The 20015-nt window shown below is 40.4% G+C and overlaps 1 protein-coding gene across 3 annotated transcripts in view; it reads right to left on the bottom strand.

The window, feature by feature from the left end:
* Positions 1 to 20015, bottom strand: part of MRRF (mitochondrial ribosome recycling factor) — a 57783-nt gene that overhangs the window by 37053 nt on the left and 715 nt on the right. For 2 of the 3 annotated variants that reach the window (XR_005718446.1, XM_040225044.1), the window contains exons 2-4: positions 14593 to 14804; positions 9191 to 9346; positions 4881 to 4999 (exon numbers count right to left, since the gene is read on the bottom strand). Coding sequence is in view for 2 of the 3 variants with exons in the window: in XM_040225044.1 (XP_040080978.1) it covers positions 4881 to 4999; positions 9191 to 9346; positions 14593 to 14776 (459 nt within the window). In the remaining variant the exon portion in view is untranslated. The remainder of the gene's footprint in view (positions 1 to 4880; positions 5000 to 9190; positions 9347 to 14592; positions 14805 to 20015) is intronic. The other variant, XM_040225047.1, reaches the window with a different exon arrangement.

Below are 20015 nucleotides of genomic sequence, written 5' to 3'. Positions count from 1 at the left end.
CAAACCAGCATTCCACTAGAAGACAAATCACGCCCTTGGGCTACAGAATTTAACTGTGCAGCCACTGCTTAAAATGATAAACTCTTAAAATGTGCCTCTGACCACAGACGACTGGAGCTGGCAGGGACCTCAGACGTAACCAGTACAGTCCCTTGAGTACGTGTGCAGGGACCTGCTGGTAAAGGTCACACCCCTACCCAGAGACACAGTCCCTGAAAGCTAAGAGCAACGGAGTGAAGACCTGGCCCATCACGCTTCTGGTTACTGGCAGTGTTAAGAGGAGGTTCAGCTCCTCAACTCTCCATCTAGTGACGTTACTTAGTCTCTCTTACCTCCCAGATCCTCTAGCTCAATGTATTCAGTAACTATGGCACAGGGAATTTGATTCTTTTTTTTTTTAATAGTCAAAAAGAATTTGGAACTAGGTCTGGTGTATAAAGCGTATAGCCAAGGTAAATAAAAGAGCTGGATAAAGAAATGAAATTTTCCTCTACAAGAGAACTACCAACTTCCTTAATAAAATGAAACACAGATTTCTAAAGTTAAACATAAAGGGAGGGGCTTCCCTGGCAGTCCAGAGGTTAGGACTCTGTACTTCCAATGCAGGAGGCGCAGGTTCTATTCCTGGTCGGGGGAACTAAGATCCCACATGCCTCTCAGTGTGGCCAAAATGTAAATAAATAGACTAATTAATTAAAAAATAAAACTTTTTTTAAAAGGAAGAATCATCACTTTGAAGGACTGACCTGATTTCAAGTCTCCTAATCTTTTCTGAAGCTTTTCACTGAAGGAAAAACTGGTGACTAGGCTGGACCACCCCACCACCACCACCACCTCCACTTTCCCTCCACAGTCTGGCCCAAGTGTTGCCACACAGCCTTCCTAGGCAAGCATGGGAGCACCCACCGCTGCTTCCAAGCTGGGTAGGAGCTACAGCTCAATATTTACAGCTTCCCTGTCCAAGGTTCAGTGCCAAGGATACAGTGAGTGCTCAGTAGAAGCTTGTTGAATAAGTAGATTAATATGTATATTAAAGCACTGGTTCAAACCTGTTAGAAAAACTCTTCATGTTTATACCCATTCCCAAATGCCTTATTTTGTGCCATTTTATACCTGTTCTGTGTCCTTTCACATACAGAAAAAATGTGAACCAAGAGTGGTTTCATTTGCAAAAAAAAACCTACTGAAAGAGGTAGTTCTGAAATACTTTAAACACGTACATTTTTCTTTGATATGGAAGAATACAGAAACTCAGGGAATTACAGTCATTTTCCCAACATGACTTCTGACCTAGTCATGGTTCAGACAAAAAGGCATGCATTTCTATCACATTTCCATCTCTTAGCCTTTACCCCTCACTGAAGAGATGCCCGCCGGCACCCCAGTGCAAACAGACGCCCTCCAATGGCAACAATGACCCACTGGTTGTGGCTGCTTGGAGTACTGTGTCGAGAAAGATCACAGATCCCATGTGGTGTTAGGCAGGACCGAGTGCTGTGATCAATTAGCAATGTCTGCTATTATTGCGTGCGTGCATGCTCACTCAGTGGTGTTTGACTCTTTGGCACCCCAGGGACTATTGCCTGCCACGCTCCTCTGTCCATGGGATTTTTCAGGCAAGAATACTGGAGTGGGTTGCCTTTCCTCCTCCAGGGATTCTTAAACTAATAAATCCAATTCATTCATGTCTATACTCACATCTATGTGCATGTGTATGCTACAGGACAAAAGACGATGAAATTTTTGTAGACAGGTGAACAAGTCCTTGACAATCTGGGTTCAAGTCAACAGCTGATTTGCAGAGACTCAACAAAAATACTTGTGGAATTAAGGAACAGATGGTGAAAGGAGCACAGGATTTAGAGTCAAAGAGACAGACCTAAGCTCAAGTCCTTGCTCTACTGCCACAGCATGAATCTGTGGAAGAATTCTACTTTTCTGAGCCTCAGTTTCATCCTCTAGAAAACGGACTTAAGTCTAACTTTAAAGAGTAGCTGTGCTGATCACAGGAAACAAAACATGAGAAAGCAATGCCTAGCAGCCCTGTAGACACTCAACTTACCTTTCTTCTTTCCGTAAGAGCAATAGAGGAGCCTACAGAATATTTTTTTTTTCTAATTTGCCTTGCTCAAATCATGCTGTGGTCTGTTTTTTTTTTTTTTAAACTCCTTACTTTCCCATCATTAACTCTAGCTGCAGGCAAGTTTATGGAAGGTAGTAACTTGTGTGTATCATTTATCAAGCAGGACACATGCTAAACAAATGGCAATGCAGTTTTCTGTCCTCAATGCATTTAAAAAGATTATGCATGTAAATCTGCATCGTGTCTCTACGGCATGACACAGAAATGCTCAGGTTTGAAAAGAAAGCCAGCCGCATGTGAAACAGAAAGGAAGTATATAAACACAGAGAGGATTAGCTCAGCATTTTGAAGCTATAAACCTGGGCACTCCATGGACAGCTTCTAAACCAGAGGAAGGAAATGTTTAGTTAGAGCTATTTGTTTAATATATACACCAGATGAGATAAAGGAATTCAAAAGACAATGTAACTCACACTTCCTCACTCTGTCCTTGTAAGGAGCCTCTCTACTAAGGTTAACTGTAGACGTGTTGTTTTTTTTCCCCAAAACTCACAGAATTTCAACTTGGAGAAATGGCAAAGATGCCTTGCTTGGAAAATGAAGATAAATTCCAATTTCCTAAGAAAAAATTAAGCTGTTAATACCTCCTCCTGCCTCCTAAGATGCTCTGGTGGCCAATCAGGTGCTTCTTCTGTGAATGCCATTCGCTATTTAATAACAGAAGTGGCTGGCTCTGAAAAGCAATCTGCCTGATGAGGTCTTCAAGCTGTGTAATTAGGAGGCTGTTCCCTAAATTGGCCCCCGGTGCCTGTGGGATCAGATGAACAAGGCAGAGAGGCCTCAGTGGTTCAGAGGGGCCAGAAGGGGAAAGAGCTAACAGTTCCCTTTCTGTCCATTTCTCTGCTCCTCGGGAACACCACAAATGAGTGCCTCCCTTCCATCAACCTAATGACAAGTATTCACCCATTTGAGGGAAATTTACCGGGTGTGTCCATGTATCAGGCATGGTGTTTGGTGCTGGACAGAATGAGCAAGTTGGATATGATTCCTACATTCCAAGCTTATGATCTAGTGAAAGGGAGATGGAAAACTAAGATGCAGATAAGTGCATAACTGTTAATAAGTACAATGAAGAAAAATAACTGTGCTGTATAAAAGTGGTTAAGATAGAGGAATAATTGAGATTTTGCGTGGACTAGGAAAGACTTCCCTAAGAAAGTAATATGAAAGCTGTGGTCCAAAATACAGATAGTGATTAGCCAGACAAGAGTGATCTGTGCAAAGGAAACAGCGTAGGCAAAGGCCCTGAGGATGTTAAGGGTTTGAGGAACTGAAAGGCTCGTGGGCAGAGCAGTGTGCAAGGGTGACAGTGCACGAGAGTGGGGCGTCTGCAGGGACAAGCAGGGCCGTTTCACACAAAGCCGTCTAGGCCACAGTCATCTCCTTAAGGATTACTTGAAACCGCTGATGAACTCAGTGCCCAGGAATGACATAATCCAAGAGATATTAATATCTTTACAAGTTCTCTCTGGCTGAAGTATGGAGAACACAACAGGGGAGAAGTCAGTAATATCCCCATAAATATGGGCACATCGGCTGCAAGAGCCCCCTGATTTGAAAGTCTGTTCATAGCAAGGGCTTACTCTTGTCTCTAACCCAGTTTTGTCAAATCCAGCAGGTTCAACTTTGGTCTCTGTCTTTGGGCTAGAATTACTGGAAGAGACCATCGGAATAGAGACTTCAGATTCCTTCACCTCACGTGAACAGATGAGGAAATGGAGACCCAGTGAATGACACAAGCTACATAGCCAGCTGGCGAGAGGTGGGACCACATTCCAGGTCCTCAAGGAGTCCCAATCCAGGTCACTTCTTACTGGACCAGTAAGGAATAGCCTATTTATCTTCCTCAACCAGACTTAAAATCACAGCCTCCAGGTTGCAATGATCTAATGCAACCCACCTTCCAGCCCTGGAAGCACTGTGCTCTGGGCAATATTCTGCAATGGTCAGTCGAGTCCCAAAGGAATGTGAATTCCTGGAAGGTCTGCTCCAAATACGGCTTCCCTGGTGGCTCAGATGGTAAAGAACCCACCTGGGTTGGGAAGATCCCCTGGAGGAGGGCATGGCAACCCACTCCAGTATTCTTGCCTGGAGAATCCGCACGGACAGAGGAGCCTGGTGGGCTAGAGCCATGGGGTCACAAAGAGTCAGACACGACTGAGTGACTAAGCGCAGCACAGCACAGCACTACTCCAAACAATGCAAAAGTCATGAACTGGTGGCCCACGGGCCAAATGTGGCCCATCAACAGACTCTGTCATAGACTTAAACCACACCGAAAAAGGGACTTAGTTATCAACATTCAGCAAAGATAGAAATTGGGGCTATTGGCTTCTTCTGTAAATAAAAATCTTAGTATCTGGTAGTATCTGATTACCAGGTCTACATTTCTGCCTGGGAAGGATCAGCAGCAACTGGGCAAAGGCTGCTCCCTTCAGATAGGGCACACGCTCTACAGTTTACCCCTGCCCCTCCAATTACCCCACTGCCACTATTGTTTGTCTAAGATGGGACCTGTGTCAGTATTCAATTACTTGCCTGGGCTCTATAGTGTTTGAGTAAAATAGAAAAGGAATCTAGAAAGAGGAAGAGAGCTTTTCTTATCCTTAAATTCCCTTTGTTATGCCTTGTCTCTTGTTTCACCGCAAAGTGAAGGGAATACTTCTCCTGACTTGCTGTAGTTTCCTGCATTACAAGGAGACCATGGAGAGGGAGCCCTTGAGCAAGGCCACCTTACCTCTGGGAAGCTGGCCATATTCACCAGTATCAGCTGTGGCGACTTCATGGAGATCTGGCTGATCTGGTTGAGAGCAAGCTTCCCATCAGCAGTCACCACAGTGATATTATCAAGGGATCCTAAAAGGAAAATTAAGATTAGAATTCAGAAGGACTTTTAGTAACCTCGCATCTAAGTCTCTATCAATTCAGATTCAACTAATGTTTAGAGAAATATCAATAACCTCAGATATGCAGATGACACCACCCTTATGGCAGAAAGAGGAACTAAAGAGCCTCTTGATGAAGGTGAAAGAGGAGAGTGAAAAAGCTGGCTTAAAACTCAACGTTCAAAAAATGAAGATCATGGCATCTGGTCCCATCACTTCATGGCAAATAGATGGGGAAACACTGGAAACAGTGACAGACTTCATTTTCTTGGACTCCAGACGTTTACAGAAGCAGTGGTGCCGTGTGCTGGAAAGAGCTTTGAAATGTTGACAAAACTAGACTGAAACTCCTTACCGGCACCAGAGTGGCCAACGATCCTGATTTGCCTGGTCCTGCATGGTTTCCTGTGACGCAAGACTCTGAGAGCTGAAACTGGAAAGTGTTGGTCACCCTTCCAGCTATGTCACCACTGACTAACATGAAACCTCAGGCAAGTCAGTCACCTTCTCAGCACCTTGGTTTCCAATTCAATTAAAAAATACTTTACAGGATTAAAGTGTCGATTACAACTCAATATAAATAAGCAAATATACAATAGACACACACATAAAATAAACATAAAAATAGGTACCTCTTACTTAGCCCTTTTCACAACTAGCCTGTAACATTGTATCACTATATCCACTTTACACCAGAGAAAGAAACTTGGGGAAGTAAAATGAGCCAAATCACAGAGCTAACAAAAGGAAAACCCACCAAGAGGCCAGCCCCAACTTAGGTGTGCTTACTTCCAACTCTGATCAAGTCTCTTTCCCTTATCGGTGGAATTCAACTTGAGTTGCACCATTCAGGAATCCCCAGGGAGCTTTTAAATTTAGATTCCTGGGTCCCACTCCCCAGAGATCCTGATTCTGTAGGGGCTCAGGAGCCTGTGATTTTGGGGGCGCTTGTAGTTTTCTTTCAAGATGACCACATGATTCAGACATGCAGCCAGGTTTGGAACTGTTACCTCGTACCACCTTGATTTTGGCACTTAGACTCCCTTTAGGAACAACAACAACAAAAAAAACCCCACCAATTATTACCACTTCACTGATACCCTGGATCTGAGCTTTGTCCATATCTGAATTAGGGAAAACCTTGGGCAAAGTTTTCTTGTCAAGAAGGCAAGTATATTGTTACAAGACAATAAAAGGGGCATTACTCAAACTCCCTGATTTCCTATGCAAATAAGAACTAGAAGAAAACTTTACCATTCATTTTAAGAATCACTCGAGAACGGCTCATTCTGACACACTGTGTATGTGTTGGGGGGGGGGGGGTGCGGGGAGTGGTAGTGGTGGTGGTGGTGGTAGAGGTGTCAGTCCAAAACAAATTGGGAGTTGTCCTAGCAAACTGTTAGGATAATGCAGTTCCACACTATGGCCCATAGATCTGATCTGAAGCACAGTACTCAACTCAATTCAATGCCATCACAAGTTAGAAGGCTGTTGACGCCTCTGGCTTCAATCTGGAAAAGTCCATGATTCTGAAGACCAATGACCTGGGTTCAAATACCAACCCTGCCACTTCCTGAACTGTGTGACCTTGGGAAGGTCTCCTCAACCTTTTGGGCGTCTGTTTCCTGATTTCTAAACAGGGCATTAAAATCATACTTATCTCACTGGGTTGTTATGAGAGTTAAAAGAGTTTATGGAAAGCCCTTATACTGTCCTGGCATATACAAGGGCCCAATACACGCTATTATCATATGTCTCAACTTTCTCCTATATTTTAACCAAACTAACCTACTTACAGTCTCTCTAATAACAGTCCATTCTGTCTTGCCTTAGGATCCTCAGCATATATTTTTCCTTCTACTAAGGATATCCTTCTATGCTCAGATAACTTCTGCTCACTCTTGAACACTTAGCTATCATTGCATCTAATCTCAGAAATCCTGTCTGACCTCTTAGGCTGGATTACAAATCCTTTATGAGCTCCAGGATCCTACACACAAATCTATAATAATGATGACCCATCTTTACTGAACACTTCCTGGGGCAAGACACATGGGTCTAAATGCTTTCTATAATTTATTTGCTTTTATTATCACAATAAACCTGTGAGACAGTTTCACCATTTTACAGATGTGGAAACCGGGGCATAGAAAATAACTTGTCCAAGGTCACAAGAGCCCTTAATGGGGCCTGAATTCAAACCTAGACCTGATCAACTCCAAAGTTACGATCTTCACCACTCTGCTTTGCTTCGTGGTTTCACACGTTGGTTTACTTGTCTATCCCTACACACTAGGATCTAGGCTCTTGGAAGATGGGGACAATGTCTTTTCCCTCTGAATCTACAGCACCTATTAAATAGCACAGAATAAGTGCTTAATAATGCACTGATGAATAAATAAATGTATGTATGTATGAATGAATGAGAGGACAAGAATGAAGAAACAAACCTGTATTTTAGACAACTATTAAAAGCAATCAATTCTGTCTTCAATCTTGGAGACAGAAATTGCTGGTAGACAGACAGAGGTGTAAGTGGAAAAGTGTCTGCTGGTTCAGATAGTACTGAAAGATGATATGGAATAATCTGGCAAAAAAAAAAAAAAAAAAAGTAAAATAAAATGAAAGACCGGCTAAGTTCAGCCTGTTTCACCCAGTCTCTTCATGGCCCCAAGTTCTACACAGAATGCTGTACAAACATAACCCTGAAGAGAAAGAAGCAAAGAGGAAATACCAGCGGGAGGCCTTTTGAAAATGGATCTTAATTCAGCCTTCCTGATTTGCCATAAGATCCTCTACCACAGAAGTCCCAACATGGGCTTTTCACCATGCAATTGTGGTGGTTCCCATTCCCCAAATCCGTATCGACATAATGCATCAAATCCTTTTCCCTCAATCTGTCCCCAGCGAGCATCTCCCTCAGCCTCATTCCTGCCCCTCATTTTTGCAGAGGTTAACATTTAACAAATTACACTCCCAACCTCTTTCCAGGCCCATCATCTTTTTAAGTTCAACAAGAGTGGAGCTTGCTGGCCAATTTGAAGTATCACATTTCTCCCTGAGCTCCTCTCAAACTGCTCTCTGGTTTCGGCTGCAGAATGTTAACAGGCCAGAAAGCACAGGGGAGACAAAGCACTTTATCAGCTTCATACCTAAAATAATAAGCAAGTTTAAAATAAACAGTTGGGAGAGATTGAATGGCACACTCTACTGTCAGCAAAGGCAGAAATGCCCCAGTCCAGGGTTGACAAATGATAGAATGGTCTTCTGGTTTCACATTGGAGCTCATCTCTGATGTTTCTGCTGGTGTTTATAGATGGAGCTGTAGATTTTTCACTTAGTTTTCTTAAGAGCAAGTTCATGAAATATTTTCTAGCTTTCTTATGAACTATCCCAACCAAGATGTAAGCAGGAGCAGCCCCAGCTCCCACAGATATTTTCCGAGGGGGTCCCGGGCTTGACTCTAGGATGATGACAATTTCCAAAAGGCCAATTTAATAGCAATTGGATTTTTCCTGCCTGCCTGCACCATTAGCTGACAACTCACTTCTTCCATCACATCTGCAAACAGTTCTCCTAGACAGTTCTGACATTTCCCACTTAGAAAAGCCATTTTCAGGAAGTTATTAACCCAAACGGAATCTTCCTGGTCAAGCCCAGGGGTATAGAAATGTCTCAGGTGGGCATGTCTGCAGCCAGCTGGTCCCCAGTAAGGGATAAGAATGGCCAATTCGGACAAAAAATGTACAAATCAGACCAAATATTTCAGTTACTATGAGACTAAATACCTACAAGTTGCTGGAGTACAGTAATAATGAAAGTCCCATTTTCTGACAGTATGATTCCATGAGAGCAAAGATCATACCTATTTTTGTTTACTGTGAACCAGCACAATGACTAGTTCATAGCAGACAAGTATTTGCTAAACAGATAAATGCAGTGTTAATACATGCTGGGCACTGTGCAAGAATCATTACACATGTTACCTCACTTATTTTCATCCCCATCCCAAAGCTAGAAGGCGGGAATTAGACAAGGAAACTGAACACCAGAGAAGTAAAGTAACTGCCAGTGGTCACCAATTGATACGTAAAATCCAGTTCTGCCAAAGCAATGTTCTTGCCACCGTGCCCCTCTCCAAAACACAGGTTCACTCACTAACCTGGTGAAGTCCTTATGCTGACAGTCTTATTGAAATTATCCTTGAGTGCTTCTATCACAGACTTCATTTCTTCATCTACTTCTTCTAAGTTGATGATATCCTCAACCAAGGCAGTGTTAAGATTCATTCTGGTTTGGGACTGTCCTTTCCCTTTAGCTAGAAAGTCAACATTCAATGAATTTAAAAGAAAAAAAAAGCATAAATAGAGACAATAAACAATGAGTTAAGGAAACGAGAGACACAGAAAATATATTAATTCATTTAAAAATGAATCCTAAAACAAGGCCATGCAAAGTATCTGATGGCTGGTACAGACAGAAAGAACAGCAGTGGTTTAGCAACATGAACCACCACCAGCAGTAGTGACAATGGCTTATATTTTAGAAAACCAACAATACTGAGAACTGAGTAAAATTCTAATTTGTATCTAAACCATCATAGTGATGTTTCATAAGCTATAATAGATATATGCATAGCTCACTCCTGTGAGTAATACAAATATTCTTACATTCCTTTATGTAGGGTGTGGGAAGAGAGAAAAGAATAAAAACATTTAAACACTACTATCTTATACTTGTTTATTTATTAAATATTCAACATTTACTGAGATCATTCACAACAAATTTCATTAAACACCCACAATAAGTTAGATCCTGTGCTATCTGTATACCATATTATAATTTGCAATGCAATTTCAAGTACATTCTTCTATTAGAATTCAAAGCAGCTCTCTGACATAGGAAGAACAGAAATTATTATTGCTCCCATTTTACAGATAAGTAATCTGAGGAACAGCTATTTAAATGTTTTGCCCAAAGTAACCAACCAGTAAGCAGCAAAGTGATTTTTTTTTTGAACATTTATTTGCTTGTGTCATCATTTTGCTTGAAAGCTCTGAAGTTAACAGGCTAACAGCTTAGAATTTTCAGAACTGATGAAAGAGCTGAATTTTCAGATTTAGAAACAGTTTCAAACAGGATAGTAAAAGCAAATTCATACCTAGACATTTTGTGAATGCAGAAAACCAAGGACAAAGAGGCTGTGAAAACAGCCAAAGAGAAAAGACAAATTACCCATAAAGGAACTTATGCCCATCAGTATCAGAAAGTTATATTAAGACTAATTCACATACAAATACAGACTCAAAACCCCTAAATTAATATTAGCAAACCAAATCCAGCAACATACAGATTATGGAGCAAGCAATGTATGTGCACATTACACATAAGAACAATGAGGGTTTATACCAAGAATGCAAAAGTGGTTTAATATCAGAAAAGGCTATTAATGTTGAGCCACCACATTCATACACTGAAAAAAATTTTTAAATTCTCACTCAATAAATGCAGTAAGAGCACCAAAAAAAAAAAAAAAATTAATACCCATTCAAAACAAAAACTCTTAGCAAAACAGGGACAGAAGATACTTGCTTAAAAGAGAGGCTACCAAAAAATAAAGCAAACATAATTCTTGATGTTAACACATAAGAAGTATTCACTATAAAGTCAGGACTAAAACAAGGATGACTACTATCAATAATCACTTTTATTTGCATATAGCTGATTTGCTTTGTTGTACAGCAGAAAGTATCATAATATTGTAAAGCAATTATACTCTAATAAAAAATCACTTTTATTAGAATTATATTAGAATTCCTAGACAATGTAGTTGGAAGGAAAGGAGAGAAGGAGGGAAGAGGGATGGAGGAAAGAGAGAAAAGAAATAAAAGACATGTGGTATATAGATTGGGGAGGGAAAAACAAAGCTATCATTAAATATAGGTATTTTAATTATCTACATAGAAAATCCAAAAAAATACACAGTGGTTCTAATAAAAGAGTGCAGCAGAGCTGCAATATACAAAATCAATGTATAATTATCAAAAGTATTCCTATTCACCAGCAACCAAAAAGAACACATAATTTCTAAAAGACATAAACTTAAAGCAATGACTCTTGCAAAAAATAAAATAGAATATATTTTTGACTTTAAGGCAGGGGAAAATTTCTTAAACAGGAAAAAATGAGCACTACTAATAAAAGAAAAAGATTGACAAACTGGACTACATTAAAATTAAGAACTTCTGTTCATCAAAAAAAAAGAAAAGAAAAGGTAATCATTATCAGCATTACATATATATGCAAAAGTCTTGTCTTTAGAATACATTAAAATTCTTACAAGTCAATTTTTAAAAATCAGGTCAATTTTTTTTAATGGGAAAAAGATTGGAAACAAAGAGGATATCCAAATAACCAGTAAACAAATGAAAGGTGCTCACCATCACTATTCATCAATGAAATACAAATTAAAACCATGAGATATAAGGGCACATTCATTAGAATGACTAAAATTAAAAAGGCTGACCATACCAAGTGTTCACAAGCAGATAATGGGTAATTAGCAAACAGAAAACTAAAACACCCTGGGGAGGAGAGGAACCTGAAACGACCACTCTGGGAAACCGCATATTCTGAAACTGAACTGAAAGTTATATACACATGACCCAAGGCTCAGGAATCCTTCCTCTTGGTATACACCCAGTAGAAAGGCAAACTTATGGGCACCAAAACGCATGTTCACAGTAGCATTATTTATTTTAGCTCAAAACTGGAAGCAACTCAAATATCCATCGACTACAGGAAACATACATAAATCACGGTACACACATTCACTGGGACACTGTAAAGAAGTAAAATGTACCAACAACTACTACAGACAACAACATGGACAAACCTCAGGGGTAGGTTGTTATCAAAAGAAGCCAGGCATGAAAAGAATCCATTCTGAGTTCAAAAGGGGCAAAACGAAATCTGCAGTGTTGAAGTCAAGAGAGGGGGTTGTTTTTTGAAGGGAGAGACCTGAAAAGGACAAGAGCAAAGCTTCCAGAGTGTAAGCGATGTCTATATCTTAATCCGGGTGATAGTTACATGGTTGTATTCACTTTGTGAAAATTCACTGAGCACTTACAATTTATGTACATACTTTTTCTGTATATATAACTCAAAAGTTGACTTTAAAAAACATCATATACCAAAGTACCAAAAAATGATGATAGTCTAGAAATAAATCCAACTGAAGAACTGTGTAAGATTTGTATGGAGAAAACCTGACAATATGATTATAAACGTCACAGAGAAGAGAAAAGGCCAAGAAGAAGGAAAAAAAGAAAAAAAAGTTAGTGTGTTCTGAAGGGAAAGATCTGTACCACCAGATTCAAGACGTTATGACAGTGATTCAGGCATTAGGGAATTTAGTGCAGGGAGAGATGAGCAGTTCAACACATCAAGAGCTCAGAAATAAATCATACATATGAAGAAACATAACATATGACAGAGGAGGCATTACAGATCTGGGAGTAAAGAAGGGTTTTCCCTAAGTGAGGTTAACTTCCTCGGGGGTCCAGTGGTGAAGAATCCACCTGTCAACGCAAGGGACACAGATCTGATCCCTAGTCCAGGAAGATCCCACATGCCGAAGGGCAACTAAGCCTGGGCACCACAAATACTGAGCCCATGCTCCACAAAAAGAGAAGCCTCTGCAGTGAGAAGCAAGTGCACCGCAACTAGCGAGGAGCCCCCAGTCACCTCAACTAGAGAAAACCCAGCGGAGTAACGAGGACCTGGCACAGCCAAAAATAAATAGACTTTAAAATAGTTTAACAAATACTAAAATAAATAGACTTTAAATCAGTGAGGTTGACACATTATTACTCATTTCCAAAAGAAATAAGATTAGATTCCCTATCTCATATCATATTCAGAAATAAATTTCGTTATGGATTAAAGACCCAAATATGAAAAGTAAAAACCTTCAAAATATTTAGAAGAAAATACAGAAGAAGAGATTTATGACTTTTGGATAAATGAGGGTATCTTAAATAAGGCCGAAAAAGCACAAATGATAAAGGAAAGAACTGAAAAATATGACTGCATTAAAACTGATGTTCAATGAAAGATACTATAAAGTAAAAAGGCAAAGTAGATACCCATAACATATACATATTGACAAAGGATCAGCATTCTTAATATAGAAAGAATCCAATAAATCTAAAGGAAAAAGTCAAACAACCAACTTTTTAAAGAGGCAACCCAAGAAGATAAAAGCTGAATATGCAATTAAATATGAAAAGATGCTGCTTATGTGCTGCAGCTACCAGGCGCACTAGACGCCTGCAGTGCAGTGGGCACAGGGCCCCGGATTCCAGCTCTGCCACTAACTGGATATGATCACAGGCAAAGGTCTTACACGTGGGCCTCAGCTTCCTCACCTGCAAAATGGTGAGACACGAGGCTCACTAGGTATTTAGAAGAATTTCTCCACTGGGTAATTATAATTCCTTCAATGGATAATTTATAAAGATCAAATTAAATTATTAAATGTATGTGAATTTTAAAAATATATAAAGCAACCTACACATCAAAAGTTATTACCATTATCACTATTAAGTGAATATACGTTTTCTACGCATTAATGCTTTTCCAGCATCTTGTTAATTTTCCTGTTAACAGGAAAGGAGAAGGTCTGTGTGAAACCATAAAAGAAAAGCAGTGGGGAAAAAACATTCAGTAGCATATCTCAAGGATCATCCTGGCGAGTGAACTCCCAAGCCCACAGCTGCAGGTATTAACAGCAGGTCTGCTTGACAATGTTCTGTCACCCATTCGTTCCTTCAACAAAACTTTTTAATATATACTATGTGTCAGGCCCTGTCTGCTACTAAACAAAAGACATGGATTGAAAAAAAAAAAAAAAGACAGAGGTGGAGTTTTTCCTCACAGAGTCCAGTATGGAAGACAGAACAATAATCAGTCCTACAATTAATTAATTAATGAGTGCTTTGCTAAGTACATCAAAGATAAAATAACAGTGTGCACAAGTGCATGTAACAAGGGAACTGACCCAGCCTAAGAGGTCAGGGAAGGCTTTCCTGAGGAAGCGACGTTTAAGCTGAGACCTGAGTTATATCAAAATCTCATTCTTGGATGACACAAGCCATTAAGATCATCCATCTAAATCCTCGGCTCTCATACGTCCTCACTCAACAAACTTCTGCTTTTAATTTTACTTCCAACACAGATCTTCCTGGAAGGAGAAAATACGTTGATCCCTGTCCCAAGTATTCTGGCTTGCTTAGCACTTACACCTCTAATTCTAAATCTAAAACAAAACAGTCATTTTCTGAGCTGTGGCAACACATGGGGCAGCATGGAAGTGGGAAAACAGACCCTCAGCTCTAATACCGTATCTGTTCCTGCGACCTTTCAAGCCTATCAACTGATCCACCTGAGACATCACTTCTTCGTGAGGCACAGGGAGAAATTCAGAACATCTCTGAGATCTCTTCCAGCTTTGATCATTCAAGGGCTAAATATAAGACAGGGGTGAGGAGGTCACATCTCTACCTTTGGCTTTCTTGGTAGCAAAATGACGGACTGGTACAGCGGCATAGGCCATGCATTGCCCACGGTCATTCTGTCTTCCTCTCACTGTCTGCAGCGTGACTTCTGAAACAGGTCTGGTCAAGGCTGCAAGGGAGTTGCAAAAGGCAGGGTGGACCAAGCGGAAGCACCTTAAACCCAAGGCCATGACTGAAGACAATCCTTGTGAACATTCACTAAAAAGAAGAAGACAAAAAGGAGATCTAAGTAAAACAGACTCTATTGTTAGTGCAACTTCGGAAAATAATCTGTACCAGTTAGCCAGCAAATCCTATCAGCAGAGCCTACCAATCCATTTTGACTTGTGTGCTAGGTCAGGGGTTCCCAACCCGTACCAGTTCGTGGCCTGTTAGGAACTGGGTGGCAGGACAGGAGGTGGGCGGCAGGTGAGCCAGCAGAAGCTTCATCTGTATTTACAGCCACTCCCCAGCCCTCGTGTTACCGCCTGAGCTCCGCCTACTGTCCGATGAACTGCAGAGTTAGATTCTCGCAGGAGCACAATAAATGTAATGTGCTTGAATTACCCTGAAACCATGCTCACCCCTTGCCCAGCTCCGGTCAGTGGGAAAATTGTCTTCCTCGAAACCAGTCCCTGGTGCCAATGAAAGCTGGGGACCGCTGTACTAGATAACTTAAATACATTATCTCCAGCCCTCCTCCTAACAGCTGTACAAGGATGTATGATTAGCCCCATTTTATAGGACAAAGAAACTAAGGCTCACAGAGATTTAAATATCTAGCTCACAGTCTGTAGGATGCCAAATCGCCACGCTCTTTTCACTACAGCAAATGCCAATTAGTACACAGGGAAGAGAGTTAAGTAAATGCATAGCAGCCTAAATCCTTAATGATGGTAATTAAACCCTTACAGGAAAAAAAAAAAAAAAGCACAAAATCTTGATAAAGTTACACTATAAAGAGTAACGGCAGAGCACTGGAAGAGAATTTTACATAAAATCATTTCAACAGGCATAAAATGACTGGAAAATTCACACAACAGCATTTAATTAAAATTTTCTTTGGTTCCTTATGCACTGATTACCAATTAGAATGCACTTTAATGTGAGTCTGAAGCATGGCTGAGGTTTGAGGTCTTCCATGTTACAGAACTAAAGCTCTGGAAAATGCCACCCTCCTTGGTGTTAACACATGTTACACACGATCCTTCTGAGGTTTTTGACTGTGGAAAGATGCTAAAGCCTACAGCTACCCCGGGATAGAACAATTCTAACTTACGGGCAAATGTGGGACTTCCCTGTTGGCTCAATGGTACAGAATCCGCCTGCCAATGCAGGAGACAACTTTGATCCCTGGTCCTGGAAGATCCCCTGGAGAAGGAAATGGCAGCTCACTCCAGTATTCTTGCCTGGGAAACTCTATGGACAGAGAAACCTGCTGGATCCATGAGGTCGCAAAGGCTCAGACACAACTGATCAACTAATACACACACACACATTACAGTCTGAGTAAGAGCATGGGCTTTGCAGACAGATCTAGAATCCAAGCCCATCTCCACTGCTACCCAAATGCCTCTGAACATCACTGCACCTTGACTTCCTCAACTGTGATAAAATGGAGATAATTATAGCTATTTCTTAGGGTTGGGAAAAATAAATTAGTTAATGTAAGTAAAATACGTGGCCCAGTGTCTAAAAGACAATAGGAGTCCCCCCTAAAGAGTATCTATTGACAGCTATCACCTTTCCTTTCAAAAACTTCCATGCCAGAGTCAGACACAACAAAGAAATCTTACACGTCATTACTAAAGTACAAGGAAGCCAAGAGTCAATCATATCTGGATATGAATTTCAACTTGTGGCTATTCATTTCATTTTCTGGGCATCATTTTCCTCATTTGTGAAGTGAGAAAAAAACAATCCTGTTTTAAAATAAAATGAAGTAGTGAACGCATGTAACAACCAAGTTCAGTGCTGGGAATAAGGCACCTGCTCTAATTATTACTCATTAAGAAAAGCAAATGAGTTGCACAAAGGTAAATAATTTCTCCCGATGGAATTTTTAACAGCAAGAGATGCTAGATTTCAACGATCGGTGTATGATGTCAGTAAAAACAGATCTAGATAAAAAAAATAAAAAATGTTTCCTCTTTTTAATCATTATCAATAGCTACTATTAACAGAGGTCAGGCCCAGCCTGCTTGTTTTACCCATAGTATTCATTTAATCCTCTCAAAAATGCCACAAAGAAAAGTATAATAATCTCCTCTTTATAGATGTAGAAACTCAGCCTCTAAGAGACCTCATTGACCAAGAGGCTGGACCTAATACTTTTGCTCTGTAGCAGCAGCACTGTTCACAGATTTTGCCTCTAAACGAGGTTTCTATATCTAGGTTTTTGCCTAATACAGCCAATGCCTAACCCACACTTATATCCAAATATGGCTGTATAATAAGGTGATTTTTTTTTTTTTTAATCTACAGGGTCTCAATCTGGCCATTCCATTTAAGACAGGTTTCCTGGTGTTCCTGTTGCAGGTCATAATACCAATCCACAAAGCAACAGGAAATCAAAATGGGTTAGAAATAAACAACCTTTGACAGAAAACTCAATACCCAAAAGCGGACCCAGTACACGTGAACCGGAAGACGGCTCTATAAATAAACCACATTGCTGAAATGCTTAAGACATAGATTTTAAACTGCACAGAAGTCAGGAAACTTCAAAGTGGAAATTCAATAAAGGCAGCCTCTTGGACTCTTTACCTTAAGAATATTCATATCGGCACTCAGTTCAGCACAAAAGTAAAGACAAGGAAAGGAACCATCATGCAAGCCCAAGTATTCTACAAAAAAATTAACCTATAGTCGGAAGAAAATGCAGCAGGAAACATCTGACCTTTGGATGAAGTCTTGAACTGAAATGTCAGTTTGCCCACTTACTAGCAGTGTGAACTTGGGGAGATCAACCTCTCTGAGCTACAGTTTCCACTGCACCTTTTTCATGGTGATATTAATGAGCCTTTAAAAAGGTAATTATAACAATAATAATGAAACAATAGCTTATAACTTTATAGTAATAACTATGTGCCAGAAACTGTTCTAAGCACTGTATTGCATACATTAACTCATTTGAGCCTCATAATAACCCTAGGAGATAAGTACTTATTATTATACCCATTTTATGGATAAAGACACAGAGGCAAAGATAAACAATTTGCTCAAGATTTTAATTCAGGCACTTTTGTCCCACAGTCTGTGCTCTTAAGCATTATCCTATACTGTGTACATAAAACAGTGCAATTACTGGCATTATTTTTCAAATTGTTTAAATATTTTTTTAAAACTACTTGAGGCATGTATTCTTTATCCAAAGCTGAGATTCTCAAAACTTGACTTTTCCCACTTTTCATAGAAGGTGCATTTTTACTTTGGAAAGAACTAGATGAGGAAGACAAAGTCCTAGCTTATCCACCATCTCAGCCACCCCTACCAATTCAGTTGTATATTAGTTCATAACATGTAGGTTCTTATAATATGGGTGTGCACACACAGGTCCTTGTTGTATATAAAATACTTTCACATGTATTACCTGATTCCCACAATAACCGGGCAACGTTGTGATTACCGCTCACATTGTACAAATTGGTAAACTAGTCTTTCATTTCCTTGCATAATTTCCTGCGCCAGGGTCTTCAAAAACACTGTTGAATCTGCTTGGAATGATCTTCCCTCACCTTGTTAATGAACTTTTCTTGCAGACTTCAGCTGAAGTACCACTTCCTCAGAGGATGCCTTCCTTGGCTGTTTTCTCTAGCCCAACAGGTCAAATGTCATATATTCCCTTTTCTTAGTACCATGTACTTTTTCATGGCACTTACTTTAACAATATCAGTTAATATTTGTGTAATTATTTAACCTGGCTTCCTTGGTGGCTCGGTGGTAAAGAATCCGCCTACCAAGGCAGGAGATGCGGGTTCAATCCCTGGGTTGGGAAGATCCCTCAGAGAAGGAAATGGCAACCCACTTCAGTATTCTTGCCTGGGCAATCCCATGAACAGAGGAGCCTGGCAGACCACAGGCCATAGGGTCACAAAAGAGTTGGACATGACTTAGTGACTAAACAATAATTATCGGATCATTGTCTTATTCTCTCCATAAGAACTGACTATAAGTACTACAAGGATTAAACTATGGTTGTCTTGTTCAAGGCTGCATCCCCAGTCCCTGGCACAGTTCTGAACATGGGAGACACTTAATAAATATGAAGACTACATGAGTGAAAGTCTAGATTGTCCTTCCTCAAAGTCATATTGCTAGCACCAAAACAGAAATCAAAGCCAGAGACAGTAGGTCCTAGGCTCTACTCCCCAACACTGCTGCCATGATCTCTTGGTTTGCCAGACTTTTCACTTAGAGATAAGAGGTCATGTTCTTCTCTAAATCCAGCAACAAGTGAAGGCATTTACAGTATCTGACTATAGGCAGGATCATGTCCCTGGCACAGCCAAAGGAAGGACGTGACACTTGAACAGGTGGAGAAACAGCTTTTGTCTAAGGAGGTCTAGTTTCTGATATTCCTAACTCATTACTCCCAGCCCATCATCCTTTTTAGATTCATAACTACAGTGAGTTCCCTACATACAAACTTGTATGTATGTAGGGAATGCTTGTTCATAAGCCTGATTTGTTAGTAAGTCCAACAAAGTTAGCCTAGATACCCACCTAACACAACCAGCTATATACTACTATACTGCAATAGGTTTATAATACGTTCCCATCTTTGAAAGTTCACAACTTGAAGGTTGGTATGCAGGGAACTTACTGCACTTTGTATTCAAAAAGCACCTGTGGAAGCTGACCTGAGACTTCTATTAAGTCATTTCTTCTACCCAGGTTTTCTTTCCTCAACTATAGAGGGTCAGACCAGGTTTCATTCTAACTATGAAGCTCCCCAAGATTCTGAGAACGCAATAGGGTGGGTGAAAAAAAAATGCAACAAACTTAGAGAAGACCTGGGAAAGAGTGCTGGTTCCAGCACTTCAAAGGTATGTAACCTTAGGTAGGTCAAAATCTCTGGGCCCCGATCTCAACTGTAGATGACAATACTATTCATCAGGGTTAGCGGGGCGATCCAATGAGCTAAGAGTTGCAGAAGCACTTTATAAACATAGAAGGGCAATCGAAATGACAACCGTCTTGCCACTGGACGGCACAGAGTAATGGTTAAAAGGTGAGACTTAAATTTGGGAGCCATCACTCAATCCGCCTGTAGTGTGGGAGACCTGGGTTCGATCCCTGGCTTGAGAAGATCCTCTGGAGCAGGGAAAGGCTACCCACTCCAGTATTCTGGCCTGAAGAATGGACTGCATAGTCCGTGGGGTCGCAAAGAGTCGGACAAGACTAAGCGACTTTCACTTTCACTTCCCT

Source organism: Oryx dammah, unplaced genomic scaffold, assembly GCF_014754425.2.
Source record: "Oryx dammah isolate SB20612 unplaced genomic scaffold, SCBI_Odam_1.1 HiC_scaffold_25, whole genome shotgun sequence".
NCBI lineage: Eukaryota > Metazoa > Chordata > Mammalia > Artiodactyla > Bovidae > Oryx > Oryx dammah.
Note: the sequence above shows the minus strand (reverse complement) of the source record. Positions and strands in the feature narration are given on the sequence as shown.